The sequence below is a fragment of the Gorilla gorilla genome, chromosome 18 (assembly GCF_029281585.2).
Source record: "Gorilla gorilla gorilla isolate KB3781 chromosome 18, NHGRI_mGorGor1-v2.1_pri, whole genome shotgun sequence".
Classification (NCBI taxonomy): Eukaryota; Metazoa; Chordata; class Mammalia; order Primates; family Hominidae; genus Gorilla; species Gorilla gorilla.
The window spans coordinates 105,453,717-105,477,999 of NC_073242.2; the positions used below are offsets into that span (position 1 = coordinate 105,453,717).

At 44.9% G+C, this 24,283-nt stretch overlaps 1 protein-coding gene across 3 annotated transcripts in view; it reads right to left on the minus strand.

Annotated features, from left to right (window-relative positions):
* WDR59 (WD repeat domain 59) overlaps positions 1-24,283 on the minus strand; it is a 108,414-nt gene that overhangs the window by 78,573 nt on the left and 5,558 nt on the right. For 2 of the 3 annotated variants that reach the window (XM_004057983.5, XM_019012434.4), the window contains exons 2-4: positions 14,403-14,452; positions 5,154-5,289; positions 130-215 (exon numbers count right to left, since the gene is read on the minus strand). In XM_004057983.5, the coding sequence (XP_004058031.3) occupies positions 130-215; positions 5,154-5,289; positions 14,403-14,452 (272 nt within the window). The remainder of the gene's footprint in view (positions 1-129; positions 216-5,153; positions 5,290-14,402; positions 14,453-24,283) is intronic. The other variant, XM_055366570.2, reaches the window with a different exon arrangement.

Genomic DNA, 24,283 nt, shown 5'->3' on the forward strand with positions numbered 1-24,283 from the left:
CCGCTGACCACCCGGCACCTGTGCAACACAGACGGTCAAGCCATGCAAGGAGGATGGCATCATCATTTCGTTCCCAGGGGACTGTGACAAAGCAAGACAGCCAAGGAGCTGTGGAGGGCTGGTGCCTACCTGATGACACGAGTGTGGCCTTGTAAGGTTGTGCCAACTTCCCCACTGCCATCTTTCCACTTATAAAGGTCTACTCGTTGGTTACTCTGAAAAGAAGGGAAAGAAGGCCACAGGCAAGTATGTTGGGATATATGGTCTTGCCCCAATCAGCTTAAGGCAGAGAAGAGGAAGCCAGGGATCTCATGCATGGCAAAGATCCTTCAGGCTGAACTTTTCTTTAAAAAGCCATCAGGAATAAGTACAATTAACATTAGCTTGAGCTAACTTCAGCTCAGTATGTAGGTCTGTGAATCTCAAAATGGAAAGGCAGGACTATCTTAAGAGATGCATCTTGAACAGTCACAGCTGAACTGAAGGTGCAGAACCACTTCTGCAGACGAGCTTCATGGGCCAGGAAAATGTCCCGGCCACTAGAGGAACCTCCTCCCTCTGAAGGTCACACACTCGTCTCCCCAGCTGCTGGTACACTGGATGTCTCCAGCTCACCCTTCCACGATCAAATGCCCAGAGTCCACCTACCACAGGTTTTTTTTTTTTTTTTTTTCTTGAGATGGGATCTATATTGCCCACGCTTTTCTAGAACTCCTAGGCTCAAACAATCCCCTTGCCTCAGAGTCCAGGATAGCTGGGATAAGGTGTGAGGTGTGAGGACTGCGCCATCACAACTGGGTCCCGTGTCACTTTAAAAACATAGGTGCATAAGAGAGAAAAAAGAGGCTGGGCTTGGTGGCTCATGCCTGTAATCCCAGCACTTTAAGAGGCTGAGGCAGGAGGACTGCTTGAGCCCAGGAGTTCAAGACCAGTCTGGGCAACATAGCCAGATCGCATCTCTACAAAAAAAATTAAATATTAACCAGTCATGGTGGTGCATGCCTGTGGTCTCAGCTACTTGAGAGGCTGAGGTGGGAGGTTCGCTTGAGCCTGGGAGGTCGAGGCTATAGTAAGCTGTGATTGTGCCACCGTACTCCAGCCTGGGTGACACAGCAAGACCCCATCTCAAACAAACAAAAACAAAAAAAAAGAAAAGAAAAGAAGAAAGATCCTCAAAAGGGTGTCCTAGAAGGCAAAATTATTTAACACTCCTTGAAATAATGCCTGTATTTAATTTCTTAAAGGGTTAAGCAGAAAGTGACAAGGAAAATGGACCAGAAGAAACCACAGCTACAATAGAAAAATAACTTCCATCAAAGTACATTTCACTTAAATACACAACAAAACAGCAAAGGCTCCCGACACATCATGAGTTTATGAAACACACTGAAAGTGATAAAGATTACTAGTAGGCTGAGAACAATGGCAGGCTACTTAATAATTTTTGAAATTATATATATATATACATATTAGACTGATTGTCATTTTAGCTCAGAGACAGACAGATGTATAAAATTCTGAGGTTTTTGTCCTGAAATACCAGTTTCCAAATTGAAAAAGGTAAGATTCTTGTGAAAAGGTTAGGATTCAAAATAGCTTCCAAAGAGAATAGGAATGAAAAGAAAAGTTCCCTCTTCTAATAATATTCCCTGCCATTTCTGGAGGGTCTTCTAGTGCCAGTCCACCTTAACGAATCTGGCCTCTGACCTCTCCCAGCACACGACACAGCAGGTATCATCACCCACATTATAGATGAGGCAAGCAAGGCTCAGAAAATTGTGGGGCCTCTCAAGATAAAAGACAGAATGTTAAAACTAGGACTTGACCTCAGATTTCCCTAACTAAAGCTTTCTCAAAAGGTTGCCTTCCAGCCAGGGGCAGCGGCTCACGCCTGTAATCCCAGCACTTTGGAAAGCTGAGGCAGGGGGATCACTTGAGGTCAGGAGTTAGAGACCAGCCTGGCCAACATGGTGAAAGCCCATCTCTACTTAAAAATACAAAAATTAGCTGGGCATGGTGGCACGTGCCTGTAGTCCCAGCTACTTGAGAGGCGGAGGCACGAGAATTCCTTGAACCTGGGAAGCAGAGGCTGCAATGAACTGAGATGGCGCCACTGCACCCCAGCCTGGGCAACAGAACAAGACTCCATCTCAAAAAAAAAAGTTGCCTTCCAACCAAGAACAAAAGAAAAAAACAGATAAACTTCATTAAAATTAAAGCTTTTGTGCATCAAAGAACACTGTCAAGAATGTATAAAGACAATCAACAAAAGGGAAGAAAACATTTGCAAATCATACATCTGATAAAGGTCTAATATCCAGAATATATAAAGAACTCCTACAACTCAACAGTAAAAATGCAAACAACCCAATTCGAAAAAGGGCAGAGGCAAGGCCGGGCGTGGTGGCTCATGCCTGTAATCCCAGCACTTTGGGAGGCCGAGGCAGGCAGATCATGAGGTGAGGAGATCGAGACCATCCTGGCTAACAGGGTAAAACCCTGTCTCTACTAAAAATACAAAAAAATTAGCCGGGCATGGTGGTGGACGCCTGTAGTCCCAGCTACTTGGGAGGCTGAGGCAGGAGAATGGCGTGAACCCGGGAGGTGCAGCTTGCAGTGAGCTGAGATAGCACCACTGCACTCCAGCCTGGGTGACAGAGCGAGACTCCGTCTCAAAAAAAAAAAAAAGAAAAAGGGCAGAGGCCTTGAATAGACATTTCTCCAAAAAAATGACATATACATGGCCAATAAGATACTCAACATCCTTAGTCACTGGGGGAATATAAACTAAAACCACAATAAGGCTGTGTGCGGTGGCTCATGCCTGTAATCCAAGCACTTTGGGAGGCTGAGGTGGGTGGATCACCTGAGGTCGAGAGTTTGAGACCAGCTGGACCAACATGGAGAAACCCTGTCTCTACTAAAAATACAAAATTAGCCAGGAGTGATGATGTGTGCTTGTCATCCCAGCTACTTGGGAGGCTGAGGCAGGAGAATCGCTTGAACCCAGGAGGTGGAGGTTGTGGTGAGCCGAGATCATGCCACTGCACTCCAGCCTGGGCAACAAGAGTGAAATTCTGTCTCAAAACAAACAAACAGACAAAAAAACAAAATAAAGTACCACCTCACACCTTCACACCCACTAGGATGGCTATAATTTTTAAAAAATACAAAAAATAAATTTTGGAGAGGATGTGGAAAAACTGGAACTCTGTGCATTGCTGATGGGAGTATAAAAGGTTTAGCCACTGTGGAAATAGTTTGGTGGTTCCCTCCAAAAGTTAAACACAGAATTACCATATGACCCTGCAATTCCACTCTTAGATGTTTACCCAAAAGAAGCGAAAACAAGTACCTCCACACATATGTTCATACCAGCTCTATTCAATAGCCAGCCAAATGTCCTCTGATGGATGGACAGATAGATAAACAATTACACAATGGAATATTATCCACTGATAAAAAGGAATGAAGTTCTGATACCTGCTATAACATGGATGAACTTCAAAACATTATGCTAAGTAAAAGAAGTCAGACACAAAAGGCCACTTATTTTATGATTTCATGTCTATGGAAGATCCAGAATAGATCAATCCATTGAGACAGAGCGCAGACTGGTGGTTGCCAGGGGTTGCAATGGAGGGAGGAATGGGGAGAAACTGCTTAATGAATAAAGGGTTTTACCCGGGAGGGATAGAAATGTTTGGGAACTGGATAGAGGTGGTGGTTATACAACATGTGAATGCAGTGAAGGATACTGAATTGTTCACTTTAAAATGATTAATTGTGAAGGAACAAATTTTAAAAAGGCTGTCTTTGTTAGCACTCCCGAACAAATGCAGTGTTAATCCACTGAGTACAACTACTGAGGCGTCAGCCTAAACCCAATCAGAGGTGATTTTGCTTCCCAGAGGACATCTGACAGTGTCTGGAGACATTTTTGATTGTCATAACAACGGGTGGGGAGCATACTACTGAGATCTAGCAGGTAGGGCCAGGGATGCTGCTGAACTTCCTGCAACGCACAGGACAGCCCCACCACAAAGAATGACCTAACGAGCCAGTAGTGCCAAGGTTAAAAAACCCTGGACTAGACGATCAGGGGCCGAGGGTGAGAGGGGAATAAGGGTCCCGAGGTATAAACCAACTAATAGAGCTCCTTCTATCACTCAGGAAAGAGGCCTGAGAGTAGAAAGGCAGGAAGACTGACTCTCCCTTTCTCTTTGAGAATAGCCCTGAAAATCAGCGCAACCTCGGACATCCACAGTTAAAGGAAGACCCTATTTTGGAAATAGCTGGGAAGGGCGGCTTTCTGTTCCTTCTCAAGCTGACAAAGTTGCTCTTCTTTCTTTGCTCAGTTGCTTTCCTTCTGCAGACTGCCTTCCCTGACAAGAACAGACTGAGACAGTCTGCACAGTGGTCCTGCCCCTGGTGAATTGGACGAATTCCTTTAAATACTCTCCTACCAGCCCAATGCAAAAAGAGCAAAAAGTTTAGATCTCTCATTATTCTAGAATACAATGTGACACAGAATCTGGAGAAAGATGCCAGAGAGGTTGTAGTCCAGAATCTTTTTGTATAAAGAAAAGATTTTTGTATTAGAAAACCTAACAAAACTTATACATGTTTTCCCTAGGGAAAAAAAAAATCACACATAAACAGGCACATAGAATTTGACGGGGTTAACGAAATCTAATGATTCCCAATCAAGGAAGAATCTCTTCCTTTGAATGGAAGGGTAGGGGGAGTCTTCTGATCCCTCTGAAAGCAATGAAGGTCAACTCCACACCAGCTCGCCAGTTACCCTCCTTAGAATGTCTTTCAAAGTCATCTGCCATTTGGCCGGTGGCTAGTTACGTTGCTGCTGATGAAACAGGTTCTCACCACTCACAGAAATGGATGCATCTGCCTGTTTCCCTTTCAAAATCTGAATTCAGTCCCTAGAAATACAAGGCCTGACACCGATGGGACCAGCGAGCATTCCCACATATATTTAATCCGTAACTTGCCTCTGTCTTTTTCTCAGAACCATCCAAACCTCTTTTCCAAATGAGCAATGAGGACTGCATTCTCTTCTCTACACAGGGCATAGATCTGCCAGCCCCAGATGACACATTTAACAGCATTCTCCTATATTCCTTAAATAAGCTCACCGAAGCCGCAAAATAGTGTGCAAAGCTGTCATGAGGATTCCACTGCACAGCTCCAATGTCCCATTTGCTCTGGCGAGAGATCTTTCGGTGACCTTCGAAAGGGGCATCTAGATTGACGATGTATAAGAATCTGCGGCTAGAGACCAACATCAACATTATAATAGTATAAAAACACAACATCATTAGCATTAAGATAGAAAAGCACAATTGGAATTGCATACAATTTGCAAGCAGTGCTCCAAAAAACCCAAACACACATGGCATTTATTTACTCTGAAAGGCAAAGAAGTGACAAGTGTAATTCAAGGTGGCTGTCACACAAAGGGAAGAAGTGTCCCTGTGAGAGTCCCACCTCCAGAGATGGCCTTCCCTACCACATCCATCCATGAGAGTCTGGATTCACCTCCAACCTGCCCTTCCCCCGGCCTTTCCCAATCCCCCAGCTAGGGTTCATTACCAAATTAATTAATTCCACATTACTCCCATTGCATAGTTTGCATTTTGACCAAGCATTTATCTTGTAGCAGGACTAATAATTTAAGGCTCTTGTCCTGAGTCAACTAAGTGTTCAGAGAATGAACCATGTCTTGAATATCTTTTTTTTTCTTTTTTTTTTTTTTTTTTTTTTTTGAGACAGAGTCTCGCTCTGTCACCCAGGCTGGAGTACAGTGGTACGATCTCAGGTCACTGCAACCTCCGCTTCCCAAGTTCAAACGATTCTCCTACCTCAGCCTTCCAGGTAGCTGGGATTACAGGCACCCGCCATCACGCCTAATTTTTGCATTTTTTGTAGAGACGGAGTTTCACCATGTTGGCCAGGCTGATCTCGAACTCCTGACCTCAGGTGATCCACCTGCCTCAGCCTCCCAAAGTACTGAGATTACAGGCACAAGGAACCATGCCCGGCCGTCTTGAATATCTCTGTATGCTTCACATCGCCAGGCACAGTGCTCTGCACTCAACAAATGTGAGTTAAATTAAACTTATCACTTATTACTAAGCCAAAATCCTGTAGAAGCAGAAAATCTCAAAATTCCCCTTACTACTTCCTGGTCAAGAAAACTCAATTAAATCTATCAGGAGGGTTAACAATAACAACAAAAAGGAATAATAATTAAAATAACATATGAAGTGCCAGTAATATTTAAGGTTCCAATCAACATGAAGGATCTGAAAACAGGGAGGTTTTGCATTCACCTATTTTCTTTTTAAGTAAAATACCCTTGGTGTGTGAATCAACATCTCTGAAGCCATCAGCTATTGATTCTTTGCTAGAGACCACTCCAAGCCCCTGGAGATCAATGAGAATAGGCAGGCTCAAAAATGAAGAAAAAGATTAATCATCCCTGCTCAGAAGAGTCAGGAAATGGCATACAAAACTCTAGGTGGTAGCAGAACTCTGAGGAGAGATGATGGAGGGAGAAGAAGAAAAGCCAGGGGAATACACAATTTCACAGAATTTCCAGGACTTCTAAGAAAGTGCAGAACAAATATCACATAGAATCTCTGACCTGCTCCAAAGGAATCACCTGATCCTGCGATGGCCAGCTGGCATCGTCCCATCAGAAGAACAACAGGACAAGGCTAGTAGCTATACATGTGAGGTGAGTATCAATAGGGGGGGTGCAGAGACTTTACAGGGCAAATGTACAAAGGCAGAAAGTGGGCACTTCAGGGTGAACACGCCTGATGGAACATAGGTGTTTATCTTCATTCTCCCCAATGCTCCACTACAATAAGAGTAAAGAAGACAAAAAACCTCCAAAGACAAAGAAAATGAGACAGGAAATGAAAAGCAGGTGGACAAATAGGCCAGGTATGGTGGCTCACAACTCTATTCCCAGCACTTTGTGAGGCCAAGGTGGGTGGATAGCCTCATGTCAGAAGTGGGAGACCAGCCTGGCCAACATGGTGAAACCCTGTCTCTACTAAAAATACTAAAAAATTAGCTAAACATGGTGGCAGGCACCTGTAATCCCAGCTACTCAGGAGGCTGAGGCAGGAGAATTGCTTGAACCTGGGAGGCAGAGGTTGCAGTGAGCTGAGATCACACCACTGCACTCCAGCCTGGGCGACAGGCTGAGACTCCATCTCAAAAAAAAAAAACAACAAGCTAAATAAAGCCAAAGTACATGGAAAGAGAAATGAGTGTGAAGCAAGTTGCTTCGCCCCAACCGGAGGCTTTAGTCTCAAGACAAGGGCAAGGGGTAGGGCTAGAAGACAACAAGCAGAACAAAACTAGGAGACCTGTTTGAAAGAACACTAAGGAGGCTGGGCACAGTGGCCCACGCCTATAATCCCAGCACTGTGGGAGGCCGAGGTGGATGGATCACCTGAGGCCGGGAGTTCGAGACTAGCCCGACCAACATGGAGAAACCCCTGACTAATAAAAAAGAATTAGCCAGGCATGGTGGTGCATGCCTGTAATCCCAGCTACTCGGGAGACCAAGGCAGGAGGATCACTTGAACCTGGGAGGCAGAGGATGCAGTGAGCCAAGATCGCACCATTGCACTCCAGCCTGGGCAACAAAAGCAAAACTCCATCTCAAAAAAAACACTAAGGAGAGGGTTATGTGCAACCCATCCACCCAGGTGGCTGCCTCAGTGGAGAGTGGGTGCTATTCTCCCCTAGAGCAGCCCCAGACCTGGGAAGTGGGAAGTGCTGCACTAAGTCATTCCTCTCTCTATGCAACACTCACGACTCTGCCTTTTACTCTTCAGATAGACTTCTCAGGAGAAAATAACCAGCCCAGGAAAAAACAAAAGCAAGCAAACAACAACAAAACCCTGGAGATAATGACATTTGGACATCCACTAACAGGGCCTGGTTCCCACCTGATCTCCTCCACCATCTACCCACTTAAAGAGAGATGCCAGTCGCTCTTTAGCATTAGCAGCCAACGATCTCAGTCACTGGAGGAAACCTGAAGGATAGAGACTAATGCAACAGAAAGGAAAAAAGCCTTCATGGTTGGAAGCAGCAGCTCACACTGGAACTCTTGGTGCTGCAGGCCGAGGCAGAAGCATTGCTTGAGGCCCGGAGTTAAGACCAGCCTGGGCAACCTGGCAAGACCCTATCTGCATAAAGAAAAAAAAAATTATAATAAAATAAAATGAAATTAGCCAGGTGTGGTGACATGTGCCTGTACTCCCAGCTACTGAGAAGGCTGAGATGGGAGGATTGCTTGCCCAGCAATTCAAGGCTGCAGCGAGCCATGACTGCACCACTGCACTCCAGCCTAGGTGACAAAACAGAAAAAGAAAAGGAAAGAAAAAACTCCTCCCTTGCCTCCCCCACTGCCCTCCAAAATAATAACAATAAGAAAAAAAAAAGAGGAAGAAGAAAAGAAGGAATTCAAAGGAAACGGCGATAAATGCAGAAGAGAAAAAATCTTGGAACCAATATTCTCCAAGAGTTAAGAGACAATATAAATAATAATAAACATTAAAACAATAGTTGAAATTTTCTGAAAATTAAAATAGTTGAAAATTTTTTTTAAATCTGAAAGTAGTGTTAGAAGCTAAAGTTTAGGCCAGGCGTAGTGGCTGACACCTGTAATCCTAGCACTTTGGGAGGCCGAGGCAGGTAGACTGCCTGAGCTCAGGGGCTTGACACCAGCCTGGGCAAAACAGTGAAACCCCGTCTCTACTAAAATACAAAAAAGTTAGCTGGGCATGGCAGCATTAGCCTGTAATCCCAGTTACTTGGGAGGCTGAGGCAGCAGAATTGCTTGAACCCAGGAGGCGGAGGTTGCAGTGAGCCGACATCGCGCCACTGCACTCCAGATTGGGCAACAGAGCGAAACTCCATCTAAAAAAAAGAAAGAAGCTAAAGTTTAAAACTCCCAGAAGGCAAAACTGACAAGGCCAGAAGCAAAGTCATACAAGATATCCAACATTGACTACTAGTAGGAATTCCAACAAGAAAGAATGAGAAGAGAAAATGAGGTCAGGTACGTGGTTCACATCTGTAATCCCAGCACTTTGGGAGGCTGAGGCGGGTGGATCACCCAAGGTCAGGAGTTTGAGATCAGCCTGGCCAACACAGCAAAACCCCATCTCTAATAAAACTACAAAAATTAGCTGGGCGTGGTGGCGCTCACCTGTAATCCCAGCTACCTGGGAGGCTGAGGCATGAGAATCGCTTGAACCCAGGAAGCAGAGGTGGTTGCAGTGAGCCAAGTTTTCATCACTGCACTCCAGCCTTGGTGACAGAGCAAGATTCCGTCTCAAAAAAAAAAAAAAAAAAAAAAAGAGAGAGAAAGAAAATGGGAAAACAAAAGGGAGAAAATGATCAAAGACATAATACAGAAAAATTTCTCTAAACTAAAAGATACAGATATCCAGATTTGAAGGAACTTCCAAGGTTCTAAAAAAAATTTCTGTATCTTAATCAGAATGGTGATTACATGAGTATATATATTTGTAAATTTTAGCTATTTACTTAAGTTTACCACACTTTATACAATTTACTACACATATTGTAAAATTCAGTATAAGAAAATGCCAGGTGCAGTGGCTCACGTCTATAATCCCAGCATTTTGGGGGGTCAAGGCAGGAGGATCAACTTGAGCCCAGGAGTTCAAGATCAGCCTAAGCAACATAGGGAGACCCTGTCTCTACAAAAAAAAAAAAACTTAGCCAGACAGGTGTGGTGGTACATGCCGGCAGTCCCAGCAGTTTGGAGGTTGAGGTGGAAGGATCACTTGAGCCCTGGAAGTCGAGACTGCAGTGAGCGGTGATCTGCACTCCAGCCTAGGCAACAGAGTGAAACCTTGTCTCAAAACAACAACAACAAAAAAACCCAATATAAGAAAATGAAAGTTCTAGGTCTTTCAAGAATTACCACACTGTTTTCCACAATGGTTGAACTGATTTACATTCCCATCAACAGTGTAAAAGCATTCCTATTTCTCCACAGCCTCGCCAGCATCTGTTGTTTCTTGACTTTTTAATAATTGCCACTCTGACTGGCGAGAGATGGTCTCTCATTGTGGTTTTGATTTGCATTTCTCTAATGATCAGTAACGATGAGCTTTTTTTCATATGTTGGCTGCATAAATGTCTTCTTTTGAGAGGGGTCTGTTCACGTCCTTTCCCCACTTTTTAATGGGGTTGTTTTTTTCTTGTAAATTTGTTTAAATTCCTTGTAGATTCTGGATATTAGACCTTTGTCAGATGAATAGGTTGCAAGAATTTTCTCCCATTCTGTAGGCTGTCTGTTCACTCTGATGATAGTTTCTTTTGCTGTGCAGAAGCTCTTTAGTTTAATTAGATCCCATTTGTCAATTTTTGCTCTTGTTGCAATTGCTTTTGGTGTTCTTGTCATAAAATCTTTGCCCATGCCTATGTCCTGAATGGTACTGCCTAGATTTTCTTCTAGGGTTTTTATAGTTTTGGATTTTACATTTAAGTCTTTAATCCATCTTGAGTTTTTTTTTTTATAAGGTTTAAGGAAGGGGTCCAGTTTCCATTTTCTGCATATGGCTAGCCAGTTCTTCCAGCACCACTTGTTAAACAGGGAATCCTTTCCCCATTGATTGTTTTTGTCAAGTTTGTCAAAGATCAGATGGTTGTAGATGTGCAGTCTTATTTCTGATATCTCTATTCTATTCCATTGGTCTATATGTCTGTTTTGTACCAATACCATGCTGTTTTGGTTACTGTAGCCTTGTAGGATAGTTTGAAGTCGGGTAGCTTAACACCTCCAGCTTTGTTATTTTTGTTTAGGATTGTCTTGGCTATACAGGCTGCTTTTGGGTTCCGTATGAATTTTATAGTTTTTCTAATTCTGTGAAGAATGTCAATGGTAGTTTAATGTGAACAGCATTGAATCTATAAATCACTTTGGGAGGTATGGCCATTTTCATGATATTGATTCTTCCTATCCATGAGCATGGAATGTTTTGCTATTTGTTTCTGTCCTCTCTGATTTCCTTGTACAGTGGTTTGTAGTTCTCCTTGAAGAGGTCCTTCACTTCCCTTGTTAGCTGTATTCCTAGGTATTTTATTCTCTTTGTAACAATTGTGAATGGGAGTTCATTCATGATTTGGCTCTCTGCTTGCCTATTGTTGATGTACAGGAATGCTTGTGATTTTTGCACATTGATTTTGTATCCTGAAATTTTGCTAAAGTTGCTTATCAGCTTAAGAAGCTTTTGGGCTGAGACAATGGGGTTTCCTAGATATAGGATCATGTCATCTGCAAAGAGGGACAGTTTGACTTCCTCTCATTTTTTCTTTTTTCTTTTTTTTTTCTCTCTTCCTATTTGAATATTCATTATTTCTCTTGCCTGACTGCCCTGGCCAGAACTTTCAATACTATGTTGAATAGGAGAGGTGAGAGATTCCTGAAAGACCTAGAGGCAGAAATACCATTTGACCCAGCAATCCCATTATAGGGTATGTACCCAGAGGAATCTAAATTACTCTATTATAAATATATGGCCGGGCACGGTGGCTCATGCCTGTAATCCTAGCACTTTGGGAGGCCAAGGTGGGTGGATTGTCTGAGTTCAGGAGTTCGAGACCAGCCTGGGCAACATGGTGAAACCCCGTTTCTACTAAAACACAAAAAATTAGCCAGGCATGGCAGCGTGCACCTGTAGTCCCAGCTACTCGGGAGACTGAGGCAGAATTGCTTGAACCCGGGAGGCAGAGGTTGTAGTGAGCAGAGATCATGCCACTGCACTCCAGCCTGGGTGACAGAGAGACTCCGTCTTCAAAAAAAAATACAAATAAAAATAAAGATACATGCACGCATATGTTCAGTGAAGCACTATTCACAATAGCAAAGACATGGAATCAACCCAAACGCCCACCAATGGTAGACTGAATAAAGAAAATGTGGTACATATACATCATGGAGTACTATGGGGCCATAAAAAGGAACGAGATCATGTCCTTTGCAGGGACATGGATGGAGCTGGAAGCCATTATCCTCAGCAAACTAACACAAGAACAGAAAACCAAATACCACATGTTCTCGCTTATAAGTGTGAGCTGAACAGTGAGAACACATGGACACAGGGAGAGGAACAATGTACACTGGGACTTGTTGGGGGGCCAGGGGGAGGGAGAGCATCGGGATAAATAGCTAATGCATGTGGGGCTTAATACCTAAGTGATGGGTTGATAGGTGCAGCAAACCACCATAGCACACGTTTACCTACGTAACAAACCGGCACATCCTGCACATGTATCCTGGAACTTAAAATTAAATTAAAATTTTTTAAAAAAGAAGAGAAAATACTTCAAGAGGCCAAGGCAGAGGCAGATGGATTGCTTGAGTCTGGGATGTCAAGGCTGCAGTGAGCCGAGATCACATCAGCGACTACACTCCAGCCTGGGTGATAGAGTGAGACCCTGTCTCAAAAGAAAGAAAGAGAAAAAGGGAGAAAGAGAGAGAGAGAGAATATGAAATGAGGCCAAGGTGAGAGGATTACTTGAGCCCAGCAGTTCAAGACCAGCCTGGGCAACAAAGCAAGACCCTCATCTCTAAAAAAAAGAAAAAAAGAAAGAAAATGAAATATAAAGATTCGAGATCATGTTGAAAAATAGTAAAAATGTGTGCCAGGCACGGTGGCTCACACCTGTAATCCCAGGACATTGGGAGAATGAGCCAGGCAGATCACTAGGTCAGGAGTTCAAGATCAGCCTGGCCAATATGGTGAAACCCCATCTCTACTAAAAATACAAAAATTAGCTGGGCATGGTGGCGGGCGCCTATAATCCCAGGTACTCGGGAGGCTGAGGCAGGAGAATCACTTGAAACCAGAAGGCGGAGGTTGCAGTGAGCCGAGATCGTGCCACTGCACTCCAGCCTGGGAACAAGAGCGAAACATCATCTCAAAAAAAAAAAAAAAAGAGTAGGGAGCTGGAGGCAGAAAAGAGATACCAACTTTCCCTTATCTAGGCACCCAGTATGACACACACAAAAACGATATCAATAATTTTCTCCAGGGCGGTGGTCAGAGGTAGGAAAGAAATTTACTTTTCATTGTATATCCTTCTGAAATTTTTACATGTTTACCATGTTGTATACTTTTTTAAAAAAGGTAAATTAAAACACAATTTCAAAATAAAGTAACGAAGCTGATAGAAAAGAAAATATTTTCACTGATTTGTAAATGGGTTCATAAACAACTACATTAATGAAAACACAGTGGATCCTAGAAGTAAGGACTGTACTCGAGAGCAACACGAAAGGAAAAGGGGACCATGACCATCAAAAAAAATTTTTGGCTGGGTACGGCGGCTCACACCTGTAATCCCAGCACTTCAGGAGGCACTTTGGGAGGCCAAGGCAGGTAGATCACCTGAGGTCAGGAGTTCGAGGTCAGCCTGGCCAACATGGTGAAACCCTGTCTCTGCTAAAAATACAAAAAATGAGCTGGGCGTGGTGGCACGTGCCTATAATCCCACCTACCTGGGAGGCTGAGGCAGGAGAATCACTTGAACACAGGAGGCAGAGGTTGCAGTGAGCCGAGATCGCGCCACTGCACTCCAGCCTGGGCGACAAGAGCAAAACTCCGTCTCAAAAAAAAAAAAAAATTTTTTTTGAGATGGGGTCTTGCTATGTTGCCCAGGCTGATCTTGAACTCCTTGGCTCACGTGGTCCTCCTGCCTCAGCTTCGCAAGTAGCTGGGACTACAGGCCATGCCTGGCTTGATTATTACATTTTATCCCAATAGTACGATGTTAGGGTTATTAGAAAAGCAGAGATGGCCCTTAATTGCCAGAGTCTTAAAAATTTTGAGCCAGAAGATGCTACAGAAACTATGTCATTCAGTTCCTTCATGATGAAATCAAATTCCTTCATGAGAAAACCAAAGTCCAGTTAAGCCAAACTGAATAAATGTCCAGGGGCTCACAGTTAGTGGCACCGTCAAACTGGAACTCAGATTCCTTCAATCCTAGGAACCACCTGCTTCACCAAAATAGATTTCGTCCTTCAGGTATGTAGTAGCAAACATCCTTGAGTCTTGCAGTAAACAGAAAATTGCAATTTCAAGTTCAAGCTACCAGTCACTAAAACTTCAAAGGTGTTTTATTGCTTACCTATTAGGGCAGAGATTAAAATAAACTGCAAATAATCCCTCCAAGTAGCCCTGAGGCAAACAGGATATCATAACTAAACCCTATGATCATAATCCTTAAATATAAGAATAGCTTCCAAGTTCCCAGAAACCGCGATTTGCAATTCGTTTCCAGAAATCATGGCAGACAAACTCGGCAAGCTTACTTACCCAGAAAGCACTGCATGCTGCCCAAGACAGTCCACAGACATCGCAGTTGCCTGAGAGAGAGAACACAGAGTCAGTGCTGCCAGCAAACCCAGCCGGGGATAGAAGGCAGAGGTCTCTGTGGCTCTTCCTCTTCCTGTCTCCCAGGAAGTCCCCAGCTCGCAGGTATCATTAGTTCTCTACAGTGGATGCTTCTACCCACCCACTTCTAATTTGCAACCCAATTCCACATTCACTTTATTTTTTGTAGAGACAGGGTCTTGCTATGTTGCCCAGGCTGGACTCCAACTCCTGGTCTCAAGTGATCCTCCAATTTCAGCCTCCCAAGTACACATTCATTTTTGACAATAGGGCAGTTGCTACCTGTTACCCCCACACCAAGACTACACGCAACCAAGCTGGTACATTCTAAATTGAAAAGACAGGCTGGGCGGGGTGGCTCACACCTGTAATCCCAGCACTTTGGGAGGCCAAGGCAGGCAGATCACCTGAGGTCAGGAGTTCAAGACCAGCTTGGCCAACATGGTGAAACCCCAACTCTACTAAAAATACAAAAATCAGCCCGGTGTTGTGGTGGACACCTGTAATCCCAGCTATTCGGGATGATGAGGCAGGAGAATCGCTTGAAGGTGGGAGGTGGAGGGTGCAGTGACTCGAGATTCAGCCACTGCACTCCAGCCTGGGCAACAGAATGAGACTCCATCTCAAAAAATAAATAAAAATAAATAAATTGAAGAGACAGAAGTCCTGGAGCCCATGGGGAGGCTGACTAGCTCAGAGAAAACAGCAGCTACTATGAACAAAGAGCCTTCTTCCAAGTGAAACCTAACCTGGACACCCCCACCCCACACACACCCAAGACACCCGTGACTTTCCAAAGGGCACGGACTTCTCCTCAAGCCATATGGCAGTTGGCAATATTCAGACACCACCCCTGCTGAATCCAAGGTCATATTCCGGATACTGACATCCCCAGGTCACATTTGCTCTGAAATTTCTAGTGCATTTAACTGGTTTCTATTTCCCAGGGAGCACTATCACATACGTCTAACTCCCAAGAGACTGCAATGAGTCCAAAGAATGTGCATTCAGGCTGAGCACAAGGCTTATTTTAATCCGGGCAGTTATTGCCCTGAATTTCTTTGGACAAGTTCAAATCCTGCTGCACTCTCATGCCAGTATCATGAAACAGTTTGTGCCACTGTTTGGTTATTAAATGCTCTAAGTTCTCTCCAAGAGAGTACCAACGAAGAATCCATTTTATACATTCTGCGACAATCACAAATCACAAATGGTAAGCACCTTCTTTCCCTCACCCTCGCTGGCCTTATTTAGAGGATTTCTCAAGTCATCTACCCTCAAGAAACATCACAAGTAACACTGGGGACAAGAAGCCAGAGTACTCTCACCGGAGGCTGCAAAGTGATTAACATGCATCCTTCAGTGCACCAGAGTCAGGAGCAGAGAGAAGCCCAGAAGGAAAGACAGGCAGTAAAATGAGACACCATTTCCAGGATTCCTCTGTGCAATTTACAGACAGTAAGGAGATGATAAGGAGGAGGGCAAGATGGTTCCTCTAACAAGATCTGTGTAATCTTTCTGGGGAGTCTGTGGTAGGCAGAATCCTAACAGATAGCCCCCAAGATTCCAGGCCCTTGGTATATACACACCTCTTCCCTGCTATTCAACATTCACTGAACACAAATCTAGCTACTATTGGGAAGGTATTTTATGGATGTAATTAAGGTCCCAATCAGTTGACCTTAAGATAGAACTCGGCTGGGCACAGTGGCTCATGCCTGTAATCCTGGCAATTTGGGAGGCCAAGGCGGATGGATCACCTGAGGTCAGAAGTTCGAGACCAGCCTGGTCAACATGGTGAAACCTCATCTCTACTAAAAATACAAAAATTAGCTGGGCATGGTGGCAGGCACCTGTAATCCCAGCTACTCAGGACGCTGAGGCAGGAGAATCACTTGACCCCGGGAAGCAGAGGTTGCAGTGAGCCGAGACATGCCACTGCACTCCAGCTTGGGCAATAAAGAGAGACTCGGTCTCAAAAAAAAAAAAAAAAAAAAAAGATAGAAGACCTCAAACAACCCAAATGTCCACCAATGGAGGAACAGATAAGCAAAATGTGGTACAGACATATAATGGAATATTATTCAGCCTTAAAAGGGAAGGAAATTCTGATACATGCTACAACATGGATGAAGCTTGGAAACATGCTAAGTAGAGTATCCCAGATGCAAAAGGACAAATATTATACGACTCCACCTAAAGCAGATGAACTCATAGAAACAAAAAGTAGAACGGAGGTTGCCAGGGTCTAGGGGAAGTAGAGAATGCGGAGTTACTGTTTAATGGGTACAGAGCTCCTATTTGGGATGATGAAAAGTTAGAGGATGGGGAGACTGAGAGACTGAGTCTCATCAGTCCTTTAAATCTATGTCTAGATGTCAGAGACAGGAAGTCAGAGATTAAAAGGGTGAGAGATTCAACATGAAGATTCGCATTGCTGGCTGCAAAGACAGAAGGACATGGCAAGGACCTGAGACAGCATGTAGGAGCTGAGAGTGCCTGGACTTCTGACCTACAGAACTGTGAGCTAATAAATGGATGTTGTTGTAAGGCGCTAAATACGGACCGGGTGCAGTAGCTCACACCTGTAATCCCAGCACTTTGGGAGGCCGAGGCAGGCGGATCACCTGAGGTAAGGAGTTCAAGACCAGCCTGGCCAACATGGCGAAACCCCATTTCTACTAAATATACAAAAATCAGCCAGGCGTGGTGGCATGCATCTGCAGTCCCAGCTGCTCGGGAGGCTGAGGTAGGAGGATCGCTTGAACCCAGGAGGTGGAGGCTGCATGCAGTAAGCTGAGATCTTGCCACTGCACTCCAGCCTGGGCGACAGAGCAAGACTCTGTCTCAAAACAAAACAAAACAAAACAAAACAAAAACGGCAAATAGACTATCATAACTCACCCATATCAGAGGAAGTTATTTAAAAAAAGAAAAACTACCACCACAACACCACCTACGTGATTTTTCCCACCACTACCCTAGAAAAAACAGGTTACCACCATGTTTGCAGGAGCACATTGAGGAAGCTTACACTAAGCTGTCCCAAAGAAGGAATGGAGAAAGGGAACACTGAGCAGAGGAAGTGAAAACGACCTAACCAGAGAAAGTGAGTGCTTTGTGGGGGAAAGGAGTCTGCAATCCAAGCCCTCTCCACCCTCAACACACCAGGTGGGGAATTCTAGACGTGGGTTAAGAACCACGGGACTGTGGGATTTTTGTATGACCACACTGCAAGTGAGGAGGGGAAGCCCTGCAATGACTGAGATAGGATTTCCCAGCAGTCTGAAGAAAGGTGCCTGCTGGGGATTAAAGACAGGTTAGAGGTGTAAAGTGGCATTTTATATCCACTTACAGACTAAAATTTAAATTGGCTACTTATAAATATATATATATTATACATATTTGTTTTGTCTTTTGAGACGGAGGCTCGCTCTGTCACCCAGGCTGGAGTGCAATGGCACGATCTTGGCTCACTGCAACCTCCACCTCCCAGGTTCAAGTGATCCTCAGGCCTCAGCCTCCTGAGTAGGTGGGATTACAGGTGCATGCCACTACGCCCGGCTAATTTTTTGTATTTTTAGTAGAGATGGGGTTTCACCGTGTTAGCCAGGATGGTCTCAATCTCCTGACCCTGTGATCCACCCACCTCAGCCTCCCAAAGTACTGGGACTACAGGTGTGAGCCACTGCACCCGGCCTGTTTTTTGTTTGTATTTTTGAGATGGAGTTTCACTCTTGTTGCCCAGGCTGGAGTGCAAAGGCGTTAGCTCACTGCAACCTCTGCCTCCCGTGTTCAAACGATTCTCCTGCCTCAGCCTCCCAAGTACTGAGATTACAGGCATGTGCCACCACGCCCGGCTCATTTTTGTATTTTTAAGGTTTCACCATGTTTCCCAGGCTGGTCTTGAACTCCTGACCTAAGGTGATCGCCACCTCAGCCTCCCAAATTGTCACACAGGTTGGAGTACAGTGGCATGATCTCAGCTCACTGCAGCCTCAAACTCCTAGATTCAAATGATCCTCCCACCTCAGCCAGCTAATTTTTGTGGGGTTTTGGGGGGTTTTCTTGAGACAGGGTCTCAACTTTTTGCCCAGACTGGAGTGCAGTGGCTCAATCTCAGCTCACTGCAACCTCCATCTCCTGGGTTCAAGTGATCCTGTCACCTCAGCCTCCCAAATACCTGGGACCACAGGCGCATGCCACCACACCCAGCTAATTTTTTGTATTTTGGTAGAGATAGTGTTTCACCATGCTGCCTAGGCTGGTCTAGAACTCCTTTCCCTATTGTTAATTTTTGTCAACTTTGTCAAAGATCAGTTGGTTGTAGGTATGTAGCTTTATTTTTGTGTTCTCTATTCTGTTCCATTGGTCTATATGTCTGGTTTTCTAGCAGTACCATGCTGTTTGAGTTACCACAGCCTTGTAGTATAATTTAAAGGCAGGCAATGTGATGCCTTGTCATTTGTCATTTCACTTCATTCTACTTATCTTCTAAGTCCCAAGACATACCTCCCCTAAGAAGCTCTCCCAGAATGGCATGAATACAGGAGGTGGAGCTTGCAGTGAGCCGACATGTGCCACTGCACTCCAGCCTGGGTGACAGAGAGAGACTCTGTCTCAAAAAAAAAAAAAAAAAAAGCAGCTCTCCCAAGGACCTCTCTAAGCAGGTTCCACCTTTTCCGAAAGCATTTTCTCTGCCCCTCCATCACAGAACTTGCCACAACTTGCTGTGTTTAGTTATTGCTATACACATCTTTCTTCTCCCACTAGCTGATGAGCCCCTGCTGAGCATGGTCCATTTCACTTCTCCCAGAGCACCCAGCATTTGTACACAGAGGTGCTCTGTAAAACTCTGTAGTATGAAAGATGGTTGCAGCTGGGCATGGTGGTGCACACCTATAATCCCAGGACTTTGGGAAGCCAAGGCAGGAGGATCGCTTGGAGCCCAGGAGTTCGAGACCAGCCTGGACAACATGATGAAACCACACCTCTTTAAAAAAAAAAAAAAAAAAATAGCCAGGAATGGTGTATGCACTTGTACTCCCAGCTACCTGGGGGGCTGAGGGGAGGATAACTTGAGCCCAAGAGGTTGAGGCTGCAATGAGCAATGTTCACACCACTACACTCCTGGCTAAATGACAAAGCAAGACCCTGTCTTAAAAAAAAGCCAAAAAAAGGATGGTAGGTCAGAACCAAGTCAAAATCAGGGTCCTTCCAGCTCACAATGTGCCAAGGTGTTCCTCGACATCTCTGAGAATATTTTTGGTAGTTTCTCTTGATAATTCTCCTTAATAATTTATCACCCACGAGTTTATCTAAACTTTTAAAGTTCGTTTCGTTAATACCTCCTAGGACAATAAACTTCAATAGCTCACTGCCTGCTGTGTGAGACGTTCTATTAGAACAATGTGATGAACAAAATTTTGTTTCTGACAGTGGTCCCAAAAAAAAGAGAAAAAAAAGATTTGTGTACCTTACCCATACACTTTATACTGTAAAATTTTCATCAGTTTTCCTTCCTTCTTTTCTTTTTTTTTTTTTTTTTTTTTTGAGATGGAGTCTTGCTCTGTCACCCAGGCTAGAGTGCAGTGGCGCAACCTCAGCTCACTGCAACCTCTGCTTCCTGAGTTCAAGCAATTCTCCCGCCTCAGCCTCCTGAGTAGCTGGGATTACAAGTGCCTGTCACCGTGCCTGGCTGTTTTTTGTATTTTTAATAGAGATGGGGTTTCACCATGTCGGCCAGGCTGCTCTCGAACTACTGACCTTAAGTGATCCACCTGCCTGGGCCTCCCAAAGTGCAGGGATTACAGGTGTGAGCCACCGCACCCAGCCTCTAAGAAAGTGTCTCACTCTGTCGCCAAGGCTGGAGTTCAGTGGTACTCACTGTAACCCCAAACTTCTGGGCTCAAGTGATTATCCTGCCTCAGGCTCCCAAGTAACTGGGACTACAGGTGCACACCACCACACCCAGCTAATTTTAAAATTTTGTGTTGAGATGGGGGGTCACTATGTTGCCCAGGCTGGTGTTGAACTCCCAGGCTCAAGCAATCTTCCTGCCTTAGCCTCCCAAGGGGCTAGGGTTATGGGCATGTGCCACCATGCCCAGCCAAACTCTTGCTTTTCCATACTGAAAAGTCCTCCTCAATTGTAGGAAAACAAACTTATTGTCCAGGACTGCTCTCTATCAAAACAGGTATCTTTAAACAGAAGAGAATGAAATTCTTAGAAGTCTTTGTTCCTTCAACTGCAAAGAAGGATGGTGACTTTTGGCACACTTAACACTTTAGGATTTACATGCCCTTTATGAAATGAGAATTGATGGTGATATTTGATTCTGATTCTCTTGGAGTAAATAATAATTTGGAAACGTCAAGCTAACTGATGGCTAATGAAGGAAATCAATTCCATGAGACTCTATTAGACTACAAATTGCTGCTGTCCTCGTTTAAAAAATTTCTTGGTGAGTCAACTTCCAAAGGCAACAGTGTTCTGAAGCACTTGGTTTCAGCAATCCAAAGCAACAGACCACAATTCATCAAAGGGAGGAAAAACTCTGCCCTTTCTCCAGGCATAAAATGGAGGTAGCCTGGGGCAGCAGAAACGGTATGCATCAGCTTTGCAGTCAGAATTCGATTAAAACTCATGTCTAGGCCAGGCACGGTGGCTCACACCTGTAATCTCAGCACGCTGGGAGGCCGAGGTGGGTGGATCACTTGAGGTCAGGAGTTTGAGACCAGCCTGGCCAACATGGCTACTAAAAATACAAAAATTAGCCAGGCGTGGTGGCACACACCTGTAATCCCAGCTACTCAGGAGGCTGAGGCACAAGATTCACTTGAACCTGGGAGATGGAGATTGCAGTGAGCCGAGATGGAGCCACTGCATTCCAGCATGGGTGACAGAGCAAGACTCTGTCTTTAAAAAAAAAAAAAAAAAAAAAAAGAGGTTTTACAGACTAAAGCCACAAACTGAAAACCACTGATTATTAAAAGGGTCTGACCATTTCAAAGGACAAGATCCAATTTCTATTTAAATTAGATATTGGCCAGGCACGGTGGCTCACGCCTGTAATCCCAGCACTTTGGGAGGCCGAGGCGGGCAGATCACCTGAGGTCTGAGGTCGGGAGTTTGAGACCAGCCTGACCAACAAGGAGAAACCCCGTCTCTACTAAAAACACAAAAAATTAGCCAGGTGTTGTGGCGCATGCCTGTAATCCCAGCTACTCAGAAGACTAAGGCAGGAGAATCGCTTGAACCCGGGAGGTAGAGGTTGCAGTGAGCCAAGATTGCACCATTGCACTCCAGCCTGAGCAACAAGAGCAAAACTCTGTCTCAAAAAACATAAAATTATATATGAACACTGCTGCCAAAGCTGGTTTGTTTTGTTTTGCTTTTTAGATTGGGGTTGGGGGGGTGCGGGTCTCTCTCCAACACCCCAGCTGGAGCACAGTGGCGTTGCAGCCTCAAACTCCTGGGCTCAACCAATCCTCCTGCCTCAGCCTCCTGAGTAAATGGTACCACAGGCACAAGCCACCATGCTCAGCTAAGTTTTTCATTTTCTGTAAGGATGGGGTCTCACTCTGTTGTCCCGGCTGGTCTTGAACCTCTGGGCTCAAGTGATGCACCGGCCCTGGCCTCTCAAAGTGCTGAGATTACAGGCGTGAGCCACCATGCTTGGCCCAACAGTTTCTGAGCCATCCTTGTCTAATACTCACTACACGTTACCTATCGGAGACTCTTGTTCACACACTCAGCAATAGGGGTGTTGCTCAGGAAGTCTTCTCTTTTAAATGAGAACATTCTTTGAATGTCATGGTGGATTGTAAAATTAAAAATTAATTAATTCGGCCAGGCGCAGTGACTCATACCTGTAATCCCAGTACTTTAGGAGGCCAAGGCAGGCAGATCGCTTGAGGTCAAGAGTTCAAGACCAGCCTGGCCAACATGGTGATACCCTGTCTCTACTAAAACACAAAAATTGGCCAGGCGCAGTGGCCCACGCCTGTAATCCTAGCACTTTGGGAGGCTGAAGCAGGTGGATCACCTGAGGTCAAGAGTTCGAGACCAGCCTGGCCAACATGGTGAAACCTCGTCTCTACTAAAAATACAAAAATTAGCTGGGCATGGTGGCAGGCACCTGTAATCCCAGCTACTCAGGAGGCTGAGGCAGGAGAATTGCTTCAACCCAGGAGACAGAGTTTGCAGTGAGCTGAGATTATGCCACTGCACTCCAACATGGGCGAAAAGCAAGACTCCATCTCAAAAACAAAGAAAAAAATTAATTGATTAAATTTAATTAAATGGAAAGTCTCACTTTCCCACACACTAAAATGGCACGCACTAGGTACTACTAGGTACGTCACCTAATCTTTCTGGGGCTCACACTCCTCACCTGCAAAACGACAGGGCAGAGGAGAGGGCTATTTTGTCAGGCCAAGTGTGTTGCTTCCCTAGGCCAGTTTTCTAATTTAATAATAATGGTAATCAACATTTATCAACTGCTTAACATATACTGACCACTACGCTAGGTGTTCCGCACTGATATTGTCATTTAATCCTCACAGCCAGTCTACAAGGTAGTGTGCAGAAAAGAGTTGGCACAGCGGGCATGAGGCTACTACTATCCTTGCGAGGCCTGCTTGCAAGGGAGGCTCTTGGCTGCTATCTAGAACGTGGATTTTAGGAACGTTCCACTGCTCCTTAACCAGTAAGACAGCCTCCCTGTGCCTCAACTGTACGTACAAACGATGCGGTTTACGCTGAGTGCCTACTTTCCTTCTGAAGGTCTAGAATTTTGGTACCTGTTAAGGCAGAGGGTGCCTACATGACCAGCCCCAAATAGAAATTGTGGGTACTGAGTCCCTAATGAACTTCCTTGGTACACAATGTTTCTCACACATTGTTCCAGTTACACGCGGGAGCAATTAAGCACATCCTGCGTGCGTCTACAGTGAGGGGACTCTGGGAAGCTTAGGCCTGGTTTCCTTCTGACCTCATGCCATTTGCCTTTTCCCTTTGATTCTGCATTGTGTCCTTTTGCTGTAATATGTAATAACTGCAAATACGACTGTGAAGCCTCCTTGTAAGTCACTGAGCCTGGTGTGGCCTGGGGAACCCCCAACACAACTAGGCACTACTATCCTTGTTTTATGAATGAAGGAAGTCAGTCGGGCGCAGAGGCTCACACCTGTAATCCCAGCACTTTGGGATGCCAAGGTCGGTGGATCACCTGAGGTCAGGAGTTCAAGACCAGCCTGGCCAACACGGCGATACCTCGTCTCTACTAAAAATACAAAAATTAGCCAGGCGTGGCAGCACACACCTGTAATTCCAGCTACTCGGGAGGCTGAGACAGGAGAATCACTTGAACCCAGGAGGTGGAGAATGCAGTGAGCCTATATCGCGCCACGGCACTCCAGCCTGGGAGACAGCAATACTCTGTCTCAAAAAACAACAACAAAAAAACAAGGCTGGGTGCAGTGGCTTATGCCTGTAATTCCAGCACTTTGGGAGGCCAAGACAGGTGGATCAACTAAGGTCAGGAGTTCGAGACTAGCCTGGCCAACATGGTAAAACCCCGTCTCTACTAAAAATACAAAAAATTAGCCGGATGTGATGGCAGGCGCCTGTAATCCCAGCTACTTGGGAGGCTGAGGCAGGAGAATTGCTTGAACCTGGGAGGTGGAGGATGCACTGAGCCGAGATCATGCCACTGCACTCCAGTCTGGGCAACAAGAGTGAAACTCCGTCTCAAAAAAAAAAAAGGAAAAAAAAGAAAAAAAAATTTAAAAAAGAAAACT